Genomic DNA, 17,256 nt, shown 5'->3' with positions numbered 1-17,256 from the left:
AGAAAGCAGCAGAGAAAAAGACTTCCTTTATTATGTGTGCTGAAGCAGTTACTGACTAAGCAAGAGAATGATGTTCAGAGTAATATATAAAGTAATAATGTTTTAATTATTTTACTTCCAGCCACAATTTGCACGCTGGCAAGAATTTGTATTTTGATTTCATTAGTCTGGTTTTGTGAAGTACTTTAAGACCTAATTTCACCTTGAATGTGTATTGTGTTACCATGTTCCTGACTGACTGCCACAGCTATTTTCTGCTAGTATGTGGCTTACCTTGGTGTCAAGAATTTTTCTAATGCCTTATTTGATTGCAAGTTCCTGCTACCAGCAAATGTTTGCAAATAAACCTGAATCTGTTGTCAGCAACTCTGAGAAGTATCTTTATTCATTACTACCTTTTGTGTCTTTGTGATTTATGTTTAGTTTTAATCTATAGACATTTTTGCAGGCCAAATAGATTAAAACTAAACACAGATTTTTTCCATCTGTCCAAATGTATTGTTCAAACCATATTTTGGAAAGAATCACTGGTGTGTGGCATTAATTTTTGCAATGGTGGTTTGGTATTGTATGTTGTTCGTTTTGAACAGGCTGTTGTTCAAAATTGTTCATTTTGAATAGGCTTAGTCAAGTAAGCAAACCACAAATATAAATATGGTGGCAAGTAAATTCTTTTATGTTCAGATTTCACCTCTGATTCTTTAGCTGAATTTCTCTGTCCCCCAAACCCCTGTAAAATTTTGTGTTCTTGGAGTGAAAAGTGCCATTAATGAAGACCTATGTTCTTTCAGTGTTTGCAAGAGGTGCATTCGGAAAATGGACCATCACTGCCCGTGGGTCAATAACTGTGTAGGAGAGAATAACCAGAAGTACTTTGTACTGTTTACAGTAAGTATTTTGCAGGTGATGTTTCAGGTTGCCCAGTGAGAAGTGCTGAAATGTAGTGCATAGTCTGTGAAGCACTTCCAGGGCTGGTGTTCTCTTCCTTCATATTTTGGAAGAACTTTATGGGGACCTGCTGCAGCCTTCTGTTTCACTAATTAGGGAACAACCGGCTCCCACCTCCATCCATCCACAGCAATGGGAAAAGGCATCACAGGAAGCTTTTGTCAGGGGGTTTTGAGGTTTGTATTGATGGTTGTTCAGCACCTATTTTGTAATGCGAGTCGTGTATTGTGGTGATGAGCTCTTTGAGGGAGAGGCCATCCTTTTACATCAAACAGTGGCTGGTAGGGTCCCAGGCCATATGTAGGGTTTCTAAACATTATAGTTGTGTGAGTGTCTGTGTGGGATCACGTAATAAGAGCTGTTGCCACATCTCAAAGAAGGAGTGGGAAGTCTGCATCTCCTTGGATAAGAATTATCCACCTTTTAATTGCAAGTGGTTTATTTTTGTACTTGAAAACCAAGGAGGTGCTTGACTTTTTGTACTATATCTGTAGCATCATGAGTAAGAAAACAGGAGTATAAACTTGAACAGTGGATATTTCTGTAAGGTTTGAAATGTGTTTCAGCAAAGTGAACTGCAAATATCCTGTGGGAGTAGTGTGAACATTACAAGGCTGAGTCTCAGTGATGCTCTGTTTTATTAATAAATCTTCTGAGATATCTGTAGGTTTGAGGAAGTATGTTATCATATTACCAAGCAGAAAGGAGATTTTCAGTTGAATGACAGGCTTAATGTTCTATGGAGTTGTCTGCAAAGATGTGGATTACAGAACAAAATTAATCCCATTTCTTTCCTATGAGCAAGTGGGTTTTTTAACCTTGAGAAGTGAGTTAGGTGTTCTAGTCCTCTCAAAAGGATTTCAGTTACTATTAAAACTTGATATCCACTTTCAAGCAGACTGTATTTAAGACTTAATTTGGTTGAGAGGAACAAAATTAGAGTTGCTGGTTTTGTTCTTGGATGTTCTTTTTGACACATGAGAAAGTGAAACAACAACAGCAGGCTCAACTTGCAAGGAAAACCAGAATGCTCCCCTATTGCCTTTTACTGCTTCCAGAGGTGTTTCTTATTACAAAGTCTCTCTCACTTCTGCTACCTGCCTATCTTTGTCAGAGTTTGTAGGTTCAGAAGAGTAATTTTTTTAGCACTGTCTTAGTAAATTGTAACCTATGTGTAATATTGCACATAGCTTCTGTTCTAACTTTTTGTTACATACAGTTTTTATGACAAAGCTAAAACCTGGTTTAAACCAAAAATTATTAAGTACGAAGTATTAAAACCTGAGAGAAACTTTCCATGCCAGTGTCTGCCTCAGGAGAAAGTACTTCTTAAAAAAAAATACCATTTTTCTGAACCTCATACTGGAAAACAGATAAAGTGCATTTTCTGGTTAAAACAAGATAACTTGTTTCTCTGGGAAACTGTAGTGCTGTCAAGAGCTTTGACAACAGGATACCTTGATCAGTGTTACTGCTCTCTGAAAGTCATGCAGTACACTTCTGAGGTAAGGACAGTAAGCTGTGTGGAAGGCCACTGTGGGACACAGAAGTCCGGGTTTTGGATCCAGCTGATGTTGGATTCAGCATTCTGCCTTGTGTTCGCTCAGAGCTGTTTGCAAGAGAGAATGAGTCTGTGTAGTCATGGCATTTGCCAGCTTCATGGTGCTTTTTCAGGGGAGATGGGAGAGCTTGATGATTTTTGGAGTTGTTTTGTGGTTTGGGTTTATTTTGAAATCCTATCACTATGCTTTTAAATAAAGTGTTGGGAAGATTTAGCATTTTGGCCTTTGAACTCACTTGGTACCTGTATTACATCTTTCATTTTTCAGATGTATATAGCACTGATTTCCCTGCATGCCCTAATCATGGTGGGATTTCACTTCTTGTACTGCTTTGAAGAAGACTGGACAAGTGAGTATAAACAAAATACCTTATTAAAATAATAGATTATCCTTTGAGTAAGGATAAATGCAGTTGGCTTGTTTCAGAAGAATGCTATCAAGGTTCTGCTATGCCATCTCTTATTTTTTTTTAATCTGTTTAATGATAATTCCTGGGACTTCATAATTATTTTTGACCTGCTGGAATCTCTGTCCTGAAAAGTCCTCTTTTAACTTACGTCTGATAGTGCCTAGGAAAAAGCTGATATGTAAAGACACCTAAGGAGTATGTGTGCAATAACCTACTGTTGACATGAACACAGTGCTAATTTCCTGAATGCCAGCAAAAGATAAGAAAAATGTGTATGCTTTTTTAAAAAGAGTACTGTGAATCATTCTTGCAAGACTGCCAGGAAAACATGCTGCTCAGATCCAAAAATCCACCCTTAAAAGAACAAACAATTCCTTTCCTCAGAAAAAAAATAAACCAAACAAACCAAAACAGAGTCCAAGCAGCTCAAAAAAGTGAAACCAAAAACCTCAGCATTCACTCTTAATGCTGTGAGTACATACTCTGAATTCAATTAGTACATTTTCACAAAGTCAGTCTATGTATGTTTCTATAGCCACAAATGGATATAGGAAACCGTCAATGTAATGCTGAGTTGAACAGCAAGGTGTCAAAGAATGTGTGTGCACATGTATGTACTGCTTGTGAGTATTTTTTGAAAAGGAGGAGGGTTTTTTCCCTTGGAATTTTGGTAGTGTTATTCAATATAATGACTGATTTTAGTTCATAGTACTGCAGAGGATACACATGAATTGAATTTGAAAAGGTTCCTCTGCACTTCAAAACTTTGTAAAACAGCTGCCAGCTGTCACTGAGAACATCTGCATTTGACTGCAGGGACCAGGGCTGTAAGGGAAGGAGACATCAAAGGGTAGTTTCCCTTATGTCCTTTCTCAGAGCCTGTTCCTGTGGGGAAAACACTTTCCTACCTGCCCCAGGTTTAAGTGGCAGAACAGAGCTGTTAGAAGAGATGGATGTATTGTTCCATCTGCCTTGTTTTTGTGCAGATAGTGTTAGCTCCTGATTATGGTGTATCTGTTTAAGTCTAGGATCTCATTAGGAAAATACAGGCTTTTGGTGAGAGTCTTAAATTTTGGAAAAATCTGGAGACATTCTGGCAATTACAGCACTGAACGGTAACTTTGCAGCACTCAACTATGACTTTGGCTGTATAATATTACTTTCTTCTGCTCCTCCTTTCTAATTACCTCCTTAGGTTTCTTTTTTCAGCTCTTGCTTGAGTTTGCACTATTGAGTATGTGGGAAAATAGGAACTTGGTTTAATTTGACCTTCTTTAAGTTACGGCTTAAAACAGTTACGAAAGGAAGCACACTGGTTTTATGTTGGTGCTACATATGCTTGTGTCCTGAATGTCAGCTTGAGATTTTTAATGGACTTATCACTGTGGAAAATCTGTTAAGTCTAAGCTTTAAGGGAGTACCTGCGTTGAAATGGAGGAGAATGGTGTCCTAGTTGGTGTGCTGGGGAAACACCGAAGTGGAAAAGAAAGTTGCAGTCTTGAAGTGTTGCAGGGGTTTTGGTGGGCTTTTTCATTTTTTTTTTTTTTTAATTTGAGGGAGGGATCATTTTATGGTTGAATGTCAGAGCTTCTCTGTGCATATTTCTGGGAATGTTGTTCATATAATTTATTTGATAGTTTGGGTATGGGAAACTCATGGCTTAGTGGGTGTTTTGCAGCAGGTGCATTACTTGATGTCTACCCTTACAACTCCATTCTTTTGTCTTCACAGAATGCAGTTCCTTCTCTCCACCAACTACAGTGATTCTACTCATCCTCTTGTGTTTTGAGGCTCTCCTATTTCTCATTTTCACCTCAGTTATGTTTGGGACCCAAGTACACTCCATCTGCACTGATGAAACGGTGGGTGTCTCACATTCTGTCCCTTTACCCTGCCTCTCACCATTTGTAGAAGCAGTGACAGGCTACAGGATTTTGCCTCATGTCCCATGTACCCTTTGAGGAGAGATCCAGTGTAATAAAGCTGAGCTAGCACAGTGCTGGATGGTGCTCTCTGAGGGTTCCTGTGGGACACAGGGTACCCTGTGTATTGGCTGGGGCGCTGTGTTGACAGTACCTCCCATAAGATAGGCATAGGTAGCTGGGGTTACTCTGTAGAGAGTATTTGTCCCTGTGGATTGGAGAACCTTTCTGCTTTAATGAAGTGCTTTTACATTGGTATTGTCTGATATTCAGCTGTGTGCCCTGATTGTCACTATTCATATGTTAATAGGATGGAAAGGCTGGAAATCTAAGATGAGAAGTTGGAGGAGGAGCACACACACACACACACAAACACACACACACATACACACACACTCACAGAGACACACACACTTCTTTTAGGCTAGAAGGTTTTCCAGCCTTAGCTACCTGTTCAACATTTCAAAAACTCCTGCCAGAAGGAAAAAGAAAACAGAGTGGAGTAGGCTCATGGAAACTGCTGGATACAGTCTGCTGCAAATCCACCAAGCCATCTCTGATTTGAAGATGGCATAGTAGAGATTTTATAGTAATATTACAGTCCTAAATATTTTTTGCCCACTTCTGCGAAGATGAAGCTGGTGACTCCTGGGAGTGTTCCCACACTTGTGAATACTTGCACTCTTCACCAAGCACGCTCAGGTAATTGAATTAACCAGAGTGGCTGGAGAGAAGTGATAGTCTTAAAAGAGGGACAACTCTCCTTTCCTCCCCTGCCTCCTTTAGGTTTCTTTCCTCTTGTTTGCCCATGGCCAGTTGAAGCTAGAGGAGGTGTTTTTGCTGCTGTCAGAGGGCTGTGACTGACATTATATGCCCTACCAGCCCATTGTTCTGAGCCTTTGTTTGCAGTGCTTTCCTTAGTGCTTGGCTTCTGCAAGAGGCTGATGTTCCACCTGTCTGTGCTCAGAGAAAGACTTCACTGTGCTTTCTAATGGGGAGAGCCCCAGGAAGAAGTACAGTGTGGTACAGATCCTGCTGAGCTTGTGTTCAGCACTAAGTGTGTAAATGAGCAATGCTGCCTGTGAAATCATCATTTGAATTTCTCTATCTTTGGAACCTGTCAAGAATTTTTAGAAACTGCTTCCTACTGCTGGGCACCCAAATAAGTTCCCTGATTTTCCCTTTCAGTGTAGTTCTGGGAACTCATAGATATTAAAGGAACAATGCCACATGCTAAAATAAAAGAATGAAATATGGTCTCCCCCTGTTGCATTGTGGAGGTTTATTTTTGGGTGTTTTTTTAATATGTTCCAGTAAGGATTCCGCTCTCTGGAATGTCTCATTGTTGGTTTGCTAGCATTGAGCTAGCTGTACGCAAGCAATCTGTTTTGAGCAGAGGAATATTTCCAGGTGAAGTGCTTCTTGGTGTGCTCTCTTGCAGTGTTCTAATTTGCATTTTAGGGACAGGGCTGTGTGTCGCCCTTTTTTCTCCTTCTATTCCAGTCACTGGGAGACTTCATTCCTCATCTTGAGTATGCTGTCCTGCCAAGATGGTTCCTTTCTGCCTGAAGGGACCCAGAGCCCTGGTATTCTGCTGTTGTCTCTGGAGGTGCCATTGCCAGGGATCAGCACAACTCCTGCAGCTGACCCATGTTGTGCTCATCAGAGCTCCCAGCATCAGTAATTTGAGGCACACAGATGTATTGCAGTGTATTACTGTGTAACATATAACATGTGGGTCAGGAGGAGCCTTACCTTGCAAAAGATGCAGAGTCAAGGAACTGGGTGGTCTGCCAGCTGCTGCTGCCCGTGGGAGAGTGATGTTCTCCAGTGACTGCTCTTACTGATTGTGCTTTTGTAGCAGCCAGGCTTTCCTGACAGACCAAATTCACTTCCTGAGCTTCAGACACAATATGGGTTTTTATTTTCTTTTTAATGTTTTAACTAGTGAATGTTTCAGCTGATTGCTTGAAGGCTTATTTTTGTTCTGCCTCTAACCTTTACTAAACAATGCTGATGATTTCTTCAAATCCGTATCTTACTTAAAACTCTCTCCCTGCTGTCAGCCCATGCATGTTTTAGCAGTGATTCTAATGACATGTGAAGAGGCACAAGGTAGACTCAGCTACACTGAGCCATGGGCACTTCCTGAACTTGCTTGGTGAATCTGGGAGCATTACAGAGATTATCTTTGGGTTTGTGGGGTTTTTTTTTTGTTTGTTTGTTTTTTGGGATCTTTTTTTTGTCTGCAAGCTTGTAATGGTTTCTTCTAAAACTTTTCCATCTGGTTAGCACATAATGCATTCAGCCATTAAAGCACATACTTTTTGTTTGGTTTTAAGTGGTGGGGTTTTTTTTATGACATCAGAGGCAATTTGGATGGCAGGTCTTAAAATGGTTCTGAAGTATATAGGTCTGAAGAAAATGAAAGCAATTTTATTTCCAAGGAACAGTTTCTAGCTTTAGTATTTTTTAACATAAAACAGTGAGAAGAAAAGGAACGGCAGTACAGATGCATTTGTATTTTCTTACTCTGTCCTTTGGATAAGGGGTAACTGAGAGTAGACCTTTCCCCGAATCCAGAACTACAAAACCTGAGTATTTGACTGAAAATGTGATATTTCTGTTTTCAGGGAATAGAACAGTTGAAAAAGGAAGAGAGAAGATGGGCTAAAAAAACAAAATGGATGAACATGAAAGCAGTATTTGGCCATCCGTTCTCTATAGCATGGCTTAGCCCATTCGCAACACCAGACCAAGGAAAAGCAGACCCGTACCAATATGTGGTCTGAGGAATTCCTGACCAGCATTTCCACTAAAATAGAAACATATTACAGCACTACTACAAATTTTCCATGAATGTTCAAAACAAAAAGCAAAATGAACTTTTTTATGTCTATTAAATGGCTGATAATTGCAGAGGGGAAAAAAGCCCTGTGTTCCACCATTTTAGATAATTCTATATCTCTGGCTGAAATTGCTGCTGCCTTTTTTTTTTTCCTTTCTTTTTTTTTCCTTTCTTTTTTACCACATTAACTTTACTGGCATTTGTTTCTCTTTGCTTTCTGTATGGCATAACTAATGTGAAGGGAATCCTCTCTTCTCTGTTATGACCCACCTCTTCTGAGTAAATTCTCATGCTGTCTCCTGACTGTGATGAGCTCTGTGGATGACATGTGAGTGCCAACAGCCCTACACAGACACCTTTGGACTTCCTGAAGGAGCACATTGCTCTTTCATAAGTGAACTTGAACAGGGAAGCAGATACTTCATGTACCAAAAGGTGCAAGACCAGAAGGCAGCACAGTAAGTGAGCCAGTTGATCTGGTGATCACAAACAGTTGAAGTACTTAAACGTTGCCAACACCAATTCTCACTCCACCCTCCTTTTTCCTTCCAGCCACAGAACTGATTCCATCTTTCTGGCATTATTTTATCTGTTCCCTCCCTTGTGTGCAGGAAGTTGTTGCCCCTTTAGGATAACTGTGGCAGATTTAGAAGACTTTTTGGATTATTACATGCCTTACACTTCCAGGAAAGAAAGAAAGCTAATTTTCAAGTGTTTAGAATAGCAGAATCATGTTTTTTGATGTGTGTTTGTCTTGGTAAATGACTTGTTAGAGCAATGCCTGCAAAACAGTGTTAACGTGAAAAACTGACATGAATGCCCAGATTACTATAAAGACTAATATTGATGGGATGTGTAAGTGTTCTAGGGCGATTGATACTATATTGTTAGCTTTGCCCTGGTTTAGAGCTTTGTAAATCTTTTCTCCTGTTTATGCATACATGTGTATGTGTGCAAGCACACACACATATATGTGTAAGGGTTTGAAATCGGGAAATAATTATGGTAAGGAGCATGCATGTTGTTATGAATTGTGTGGTGATGAAAAGTGGGAGGGACAGAAGGCATTCCAAAAACGGGTAGAGCTAAACCATTCATAATTCCAACTGTTAATGTTAATTACAAGATGTTGTGTTCAGGCAGGAATTTTATTATATTTTTGCTTCACAACTCCCATGGGCTCATCAAATGAATTGTAAACAGAGGAAATACACAAATCAGCTGCATCTGTGACTTCCAAGGAATCTTTTCTTTCCTTGGTTTAAAATATTTTTTTGGAAACTGACCTGCTTAGACTGCTTCAAAGCCACGGGGGAAGGGAGGGAAATCAGAGAAGGAGAAATTTAATGGATGTCTCATTTTGGAAGTAATGTGAATGCTGCATCTTTTCAATCTGTTAATGCTTCCATATGGAAAACAAATGCAATAAAACTTTTCCAAAAACTTGCTTGCTGTTCTTTCTTTCTTTCTTTGTTCCAAATCTTGGGAAAAATCTGTAATGGTTTTCTGAACTTTTACTTCTGTATGCAAGCAGGCAGAAGCATATAAAAGTTAATTAACTTGAGTGTTCAACTTCTAAATTGAAAAGTGAGTTTACTGGTATATATGATGAAAAGTGAGTTAACAGAGTACACTGATCTGTTAATCAGTGGTTTATTTCACCAGCTGGGAGAGGCTGCAGCTCTGGTTTAAGTATGTGATGGTTTTTCTCAGAGAACGCTCCCAGCTTACTTGTTAAGCTGGATATTGGGCCATGGTCAGTCCAGCCAGTGAGACATGTGCAGGTGGTAATTTGAACTGGCAGAGAATTTGGCCCTAAAGCTGCCTTGATGCAAAATTAGATATATTGAGGGGAGAGGCTTTACTCACCTAGGCAATTAACTAATGAATGCATCTCTCTGTGGTTCACTGCTTCAGAAATTGTTTTGATTACAAATTCTACATTCCAGTTTGGGTTTATTTTAATTACCCTTATTAGCTATTAGTTCTGGAGGAAGATTAATTACATTGTTCTGGACTTTTGACCATTGAGGAAAAAATATGTAACTACTGAGTTTTTCTTGTTTCAAACCAAATGCAAATTGTTAAACAGCATTATACAGTACTGAGATTTTCAGTCAAACTGAGTGTTTTGTCTTTTAAACGAGGCACCATCATAGAAATGCCACTTGTACCTGTTGTGTGTGTGTGTGGTGATAACCAGGGCCTTCAGATTTCCTTGTGCTGTACGACTTTGTTGCAATTTGAATGGTATTAAAGTAAGTCAGTATTAGTATGAGCAAGGCAGGCTTACTGGAAGAAAGGCAGACTTTGCTGATGGAAAGCATTTTCTTGGTCAGGACTACCTGATTTCAGGTGCTGGTTCTGTTTTAGTGTGGCCAAGAGAAATTGTAGGATAAACTCAATCAGAGCACGTCTGTTGTTAAAAAATAAGTGGTGTTCCCATGCAGAAATGTGTGAAGGAACTGCTGTAAGAGAAGTTCTGCCTTAATCATGATTTTCCAGTGGCAATGCTTCCTGTGTCTTCTCCTTAACCATCAGTTTGTCTCAATGCTTGTCTTTTTAGTTTTCTATTTCCTTTCATATCTTAAAAGTGCATTGAAAGAAATTAATGCATTTCTTCTAACATTCAAGAGCTGTCCTACAGATTACTTCTGGGTCAGACCATGCAGCCCACCATCCTCCTCTGGCACTGGGCAGGAGCAGATACCCAGGGCAGTAGTTGAAGAAACAGGGTATTATCCTGCAGCATCACAGTGGTCACAGGTCAACCTTGTCTAACTGTCCACATGTTTGGAATGTTGTGCCTTTTACTTAAAGAGGAATGTCCAGTATCTTATATTTCTCACTGTATGTCTTTTCAGTATTGGTTCAAAATTATGTAATTTGAAATAGGGAAAGATGATGCTTTCTAAGCACTTTTTTTTTTTTATTAAGTGGAATAGCTGCATGATGGGAAAGAAAAACAGGTGTTGGTTTAATTCAATACACAAAATTCTCACTTTCTAAAATAATGTTGAGAGATTTATGTAAGTATATTTATTTTTAAAAAGTTTCATTAAACAGTAATGAAATGTCTTCAACAGCTGTGCATTCCTTCCATCTCCCTTAGATTCTTTTTAAGCCATAACCTCATGCCCTGCTGACCATGTAGCCAGCAGCCAAAATTAGATGAAGATACAATTATAAAACTTCTGTTTATTTTGAATACATACTGTGAAGGGATTAGTGAGGTCAGGTTGGGAGAGAGAAAGTAGCCTCTGGCTGTTCTGATGAACTACTCCCTAATTGGCATTAGCATAACCTCAGCCTGACCTTGCTTATTGCCTTGGTTAGCAGATGCTGATAGGAGCAGGTGAGCAGTGGTTTTTGATGGGAGGGAATGAAGGGTTGCTGCCCAGAAGTGTTCCAAATTTGTATTCCCAGATGGCAGCAGGGATTGAAATGGATTACACAAATTTTTGAGGGCAGGGTTGAAGCTTGTGCTCTCAGGGAAGGGTTTAAATGCCTGATGTCTGTCTGTCTCTCCTCCTGCTCTGTGCTACTTGTTTTCCTTCTCTCTAGATGCTCACACTGTAAGTGCTCCAGCCGTGTTCCAGCCAGTTTGTTACTAACACCCGGGAAACCTCTGCAGTTCGCTAAGGAACAGCACACAGCCAAAGGTGGTCTCCTGCTTTAAGCTGCCAAAGCTTCTGCCCCCTGGTTGCACAGCCACTGGGTGCTGAAAATGCAGTATCCTGGAGGAAAAGCTCATGGTAGTGCTAGAACACTTTGCCAAGGGTCTGCTGTTCATAAATTCTGCTCCTCTCCAGCTTGCCCAGCAGGGAGGTAAGGTTGGGTCCTGGCTGTGACACACAAAGTGTGGCATCCCAAGGGGCCAGAGGCTGCAGGGGATTCTCCGTGGAGCACTTGAAATGGTATATTTGCAAGCTTGGGAGCAGCACGAGGTGCTACTGGCCTGTGCTTAGCATTCAAAGTCCTTCTAGGCTTGAATTTTTCACAAATTACAACCCTGAGGAATTCCAATTCGGTATTGTGTCATTCCTTTCTGCACCTTTACTGCTGGGTTTCTCTTAAGTCAGCAGGAGAAACGGGGCATGAATGAAGGAATGAAGTTCATAAAGCTTTGCATGCAGTGGTTTGGTTTATGATGTGCTTTCTCCTGGGTCTGCTCATGCTGACTCAGTGTTGCTGCAAACTGAGCTGCTGCTGTTGTCTTATTTGTGAGGCTGACAGCGAGTGCAGCTGTGGTGCTGCTGAGCTGCTGCGTGTATTCCTTTCCCCTCGCTGCAAAGCTTTGAATGTTTTGTGTGTTGTCGAGAAAAGTCTGTAGAATTAGAATGTGAGAAGTGTACTATTCTTTCTTACAGTTTTAACCCAATTTGCACATTTTTTTTCCCTTTCCTTGAGTTTCTCAAAACTTGGATTCAGTATTGTTGCTTCTCTAAGAACAGACTTTCTGTGTGTCACTTGTATATCACTACAAGTGGATCATACACAGCTGCAGATGACTCCTTTCTTACATATACAGAAGATAGGCATAAAAAATTGTGCCCTATTTCACACAGTGGTAGTCTTAAAAAAATCATTAAGAAAATTAGTTTTAGTTCCCTATTTCTACCTTGGAGAAGACTACCAGGAAAAAATGGTCAGTGCCCATATTTGATGGATCTGTTCTTTTAGTACAATCAAAATGTTTGCTTTACTAAAAGTGACATTTTTGGAGGGAGAATGAATCAGAATATTGACTGACCAAGGCTCCAGTCCCATTTTGAAGCCTCCACTTTAACCTATACAGATTTTCTCACCTCCCAGCAGGTTATCTGGCTTGCATTGTGATTTGTCTTTGACAATTTGGTAAATGGAAGTTGTGTTCTCAAATATTTGCTCTTAACTGGCACAGAGTGAACTTCTAGTGACTAGCCTAGGTGTGGCAGTGGTAAATTCCTGATTGCTGGGAAAAGGTGCAGTATTTTGGCTGTGTCTGAACTATTGCAAAAAATGTCCAAAGAAGGTGAAACTTTTAAGTTGGAACTGTATTTTGTTACTCTTTGGAAGGATTCAAAAATCTGTGTGAGAAAAGGTCCATGTTTCCCAAAAGGCTGGCTTTTCAGGAACCATCCCTGTACCCTAGATATCAATGGCAACTGATGACAAAATACATCAGCAATATTCAGACTGTTCATTAACTTGATCTCATGTGAGGGTTTTGCTGTTAGACTTGGAGATTAAACTCCCAGTAATGCAGAGTGTCTGTCTTCATTGTTAACTCAAACTGTAATAGCATCAGCCTAGCTATAGGTGGGCAGTTCTGCATGTGCTACAGTGCTTGGTGCCCAAACACCTGCTATAAGCATGAGATGACCATAAACTCTTCTCTTCTTGCAGGGTATTGAGCGACTTAAAAACCAGAAACCAACCTGGGAGAAGATCAGTGGCTGGGATGGAATGAAGCTGGCATTTGGAGGTGCCTTCTCCCTGGGCTGGTTCAACCCTTTCTCAAACCTGAACTGCGAGAGCCCAGCACCAGCTGAAGCGGTGGCAGCAGCTCCTGCGTCTGAAATAATGACCCAAGAAGAAATCGAGCAATTTCTGGCTCGAGAGGTTGCCATCCAAATATTGCGTGAATAAGCAAAGTGTCCTTCTCCTCCAAGAGAAGCTTTCAGGTGTTTTTTTTTTTTTAATAATTACTTGTGCTGGAGATTTAAGGGTTGTTTTTTAACATACTTTCTGGTGCATTAAAAAATTCAGGAGTATTGGTCTGGAACAGACACTACAGCACTACCAGAAGCAATGCAAATCTCCAGAGAGAGAGCTTCATAAGTGATGGGGTTTATAAGCTCTTTTTCAGACTTGTGTGAACTGCTTTATTGGTCTTTTCTTTCATGGCGTTTAAGGACATTTTATAATTGTCAGATAGATTGGCTCCAGTTCCCAGAAATGTGCCATCCTAGGGAGTCTGGCTAATCTTTTGTTCTTACAGCCCTTTGGAAGACTAAATGTGTGATTGCAAGATTAGCCAGCTCTGAAGGTTTTCTGGAAAAATGCATCCTCTTTAGCCCATCCCATCCCATGGGTGCTGCTTCTGGGTTATGAATGTTGCTAGTGCACTGGTCTTAGCAGAGGTGGGATGCAGGGCTATGGATGCAGCACATGGATGAGCTGGGTGTGATTCCTTTGGGCTCTGAAATATCTCCAGGGGTTAATTTTTACCCTCTGTGCTTGTGAGATTGGTGGTGCTTGTCGGAGGTGGTGGTGGGCTTGTGATGGTGCCAGGCTGGCAGGAGCATTGAGCCATGGCCAGTGCAGCCAGGAAGGGGCAAATGTTGGCTGAGATGCCGAGCTGCTGGTGCTGGTGGGGGAAGCTTTTCCCCGGGGCTGTGGTTTATTGGCATGTAAGATGTATGGAGTGGGAGCTGCCTGGCTGAGCTCTGCAGCCCAGGGAGCAGGGAAGCAGTCTAGGCCAGGTACCAGGGCTATTTTTACAGTGAAAGAGAGGGCGATGTGAGCACCCTGTGATGAAGGTACTACCTCTCTCTGTTTGATTTGTCTAATTTAGATATTGCTCTTTTCCTGGTATCTAGAGTTGGTGGAGAACGAATAGTGCCTCCTAATCTAACTGGGTTTAACATTGTCCTGCTAGTACGTGCCATTACTCCAGGTTTCCTTACGCTAATTTGAAGCCAATCCCTGGGGAATGCTGGTGAACCTGTAGAAGAAACACCTGTCACTCCAGGAGGGCATCACTGCAGGAGGCAGTAGTTGCAGCAAAATCCTGCAGAGGTGTTGCCAGCTGCTGCGTTCAGATGCACTGCAAACACTTGGCATCCTCCAGATGCTACTTTTAATTTAGACTGTTCTTCATTTGTGTTTTTTTCTTCTTCTGTAATCTGCCTTAGATTAATTGTCATTAAATTTGCAGAAGTCTAGAAATATACTACTGTTTTCCCCCTACAGAACATGCTTGCTTTTATCCCGCCCTCCCCTGTAACCTGAACCAAAGATAACTGCTTCCTCTCAAAAGGAAGAGAAAGGAGGTTTTGGGATGAAAGCATGGTATTGTGAAAGACCTATATGAAGTTTTTATTATTTATAGGAGTAATGACAAATGGAATTTGTGCAAGATTTTTTTTCTGTTTATTTTTAACCCCTCAGAAAGCATCTTTGTGCACATTAATTGCGTGGCATTCGAGGGATAAGATTCTCTCCTCGACTCATCCTCTGCCACAGCAGTCCTTTTTTCTGGCAAAGGTGGTGGGAACAAATAGAGTGCCTTGGCTGTTAGGAGCACAGCTTCACCAAAATGCAGGGGGTATTTCTGAGTAGTTGTCCCATTCCCTGTTCCCTCTGGACGCCTCTTTGTCAATGAAAAGTAGATCTAGAGAACATCATTATGAATTGCATATTTATAACCTTTCGGATAAAGGGAAACCCCCCACATTTGAGGTGAAATGAGATATCCTCATTTAGACATGAGGTCTTGAATGTCTTTGCCCTGTGCAGCAGGGTGTTGAGGGAGGAAACTCTCCTCCTTCTTCACTAGCCCATGTTCATCTCTGTCAGCATCCCACAGGAAAGGGACATCAGGGACATATACAGGTGTGTAAGGGATTTCCTGTAGGGAGCAATGGGGACGTTGAAAGAGGAAGAGTGCTCTTTTTAGCTCATGTTTTTTAATTTTGCCCTGCTGCTCCACCTCTGCATCCATTTAACATTCCTGCCTCTGGTGCTGTGTCTGCAGTGGGAATGGTGCTACAGGGAGGAACTACTCCGTGGCTGAAACTCATCTTGAGGCAGGTGTATAGGGATGTCAGTCTGGGAGAGAACCCATGTGCTGCATTCCAGGGATGCTTCTCAGGACAAGGACCCTACTCTGGGTAGGCTTGGGTAGGCATGGATGGAGACAGCCTAATTTCTCCTCCACTCTCAAACCTGGTTCACTTCATCATGAGAACAGTTTTCATTTGCTCTGTTTCCCACCTCTCCTGTTGTTCCTCAGGTGCTGGCATTTCTGGGTTTGTTTTTTCTTTTTAATAGGGGAAACAGAAAAGAAGTGTGAAGAGGAGAGTAAGAGCCAGAGCAGTCATCTCCTCTCCTCCAGTTACAGTCTGAATGAGACAGGGATGTGTCCCTGGACCTTACACAGGGCATGGACAGCCAGCTCCAGCTGTGGTGCCCCCAAGACATGGCAGGGTGACCTCCTATGCCCAGCAAATCAGTTCTGATGTTTCTTGGCTGTCAGTCTCCCTTGTCCCCTTCCAAAGTCCCAGTACTCTTTGGTGTATCTCTTTACTGTCTCAGTGTAGTATGACAACTATCAGAAATCACAAGTCTTCACATATTGGAAAAATCTGTTTTATCTACAACTTTTGTATAAACCTCCTTCTTTGATGATTGACTGCTAGCTTGAGACCAAACACGATTTTCATGGAATTGAAACGAAGCTCACTGTTTACCTTCCCTTCCCTCTACACACTTCTTGCCCTTTGTTAGGGCATACCTTCATGTTCAGACCGTGCTGCTATGGTCCTGGCTGGCTCGCCAGGTCCCAGGAAAGACATCCTGGAGAACCTGCTTGTAGTGCCCTAAATTTTTGGGGCTAGGGAGGATGCTCCCCCTGCACTGCTCAGTGGAACATGGTCTGCTGAAGATCCTGTCACTGCTCCGACATGAGGTGTTAATAAGTGATGGACAGGGTCGTGGCATATGTGGAAGGTGTTCTCGTACTTCTCACCTGGTGTCTTCTACAGCAGGTCTCTATGCAAATAGGGAATTTACATCTCATTAAAAAATACATTTATTGCTGTATGTAACTCCTTTTGTGCCTTTGGTCGCTGTTGTGCTTTCTAAAGAGCTAATACTTCATCTGCCAAGCACCACTTGCATTTCTCTACTCTGCAGACATGATGCGCATGGACCCTGCACCCACTCTGCCTGTGGAGAGGAACTCCCACTCCGTGCTGTGCCACCATGGGAGGTGGCTTTTCAGGGACCCTGTGTTGCTGTGGAGCAACACAACACTGTGGGTGGAGGGGCAGCAGGGGTCAGGGCAAACTTGACCCCCTTTTGTGGCCTGGCAGCCACCTGCATGCTTGTCTGGGAGTTCCCCAAATCTCTGAAACACAGAAGAGTGGTTAAAAGTTTTTTTGTCTTTTTAAGTCCTTTTTTTCCCCTCTTCATGGGCTGGCACATAACCAGATGTAGTCACCATTTCTTTCTTCCGCTCCACTGCCTTAATGCCTGAGCATTTGCCTTTTAAATAAACAGATAAATTACCCCCTATACTACTGTGTGACCTGATTTCCTCTTTACTTGTGGAAACACTGGCTAACCCAGTGCCACTCTGCTGCTGGCTACGCTGTGGGACAGAGAAATCCCTTGCTAAAGGTGGGCTCAGGAGTTGCTGGGGTGTGCAGTGCAGCGGTGGGCTCCAGCTGTGCACAGCTGTTGTCTTCTCCAGTGTGACTATGGCTAGAAGAGCTCCTGGTGAACACTGCCATCAAGGTTCTTCCTGTAGTCCAGCAGCGTTCAGGGTGGAAGGGGAAGAATAGAGGTTGTGCATTTCTA

The 17,256-nt window shown here is 41.7% G+C and overlaps 1 protein-coding gene across 4 annotated transcripts in view; it reads left to right on the top strand.

Moving 5' to 3' along the window:
- The window catches only part of ZDHHC3 (zDHHC palmitoyltransferase 3), a 33,785-nt gene extending 16,956 nt beyond the window's left edge, over positions 1-16,829 (top strand). For 2 of the 4 annotated variants that reach the window (XM_030265153.4, XM_041714522.2), the window contains exons 4-8: positions 792-888; positions 2,778-2,859; positions 4,651-4,781; positions 13,078-13,355; positions 16,591-16,829. In XM_030265153.4, the coding sequence (XP_030121013.1) occupies positions 792-888; positions 2,778-2,859; positions 4,651-4,781; positions 13,078-13,320 (553 nt within the window). In that variant the 3' untranslated portion in view covers positions 13,321-13,355; positions 16,591-16,829. Of the gene's footprint in view, positions 1-791; positions 889-2,777; positions 2,860-4,650; positions 4,782-7,474; positions 7,990-13,077; positions 13,446-16,590 lie in introns of those variants that run through there. The other 2 variants (XM_072925818.1, XM_030265154.4) reach the window with 2 other exon arrangements.
- The last annotated feature ends 427 nt before the right edge of the window (positions 16,830-17,256 follow it).

Source organism: Taeniopygia guttata, chromosome 2 (assembly GCF_048771995.1).
Source record: "Taeniopygia guttata chromosome 2, bTaeGut7.mat, whole genome shotgun sequence".
Classification (NCBI taxonomy): domain Eukaryota; kingdom Metazoa; phylum Chordata; class Aves; order Passeriformes; family Estrildidae; genus Taeniopygia; species Taeniopygia guttata.
This window is presented reverse-complemented; position numbering and strand designations above follow the sequence as displayed.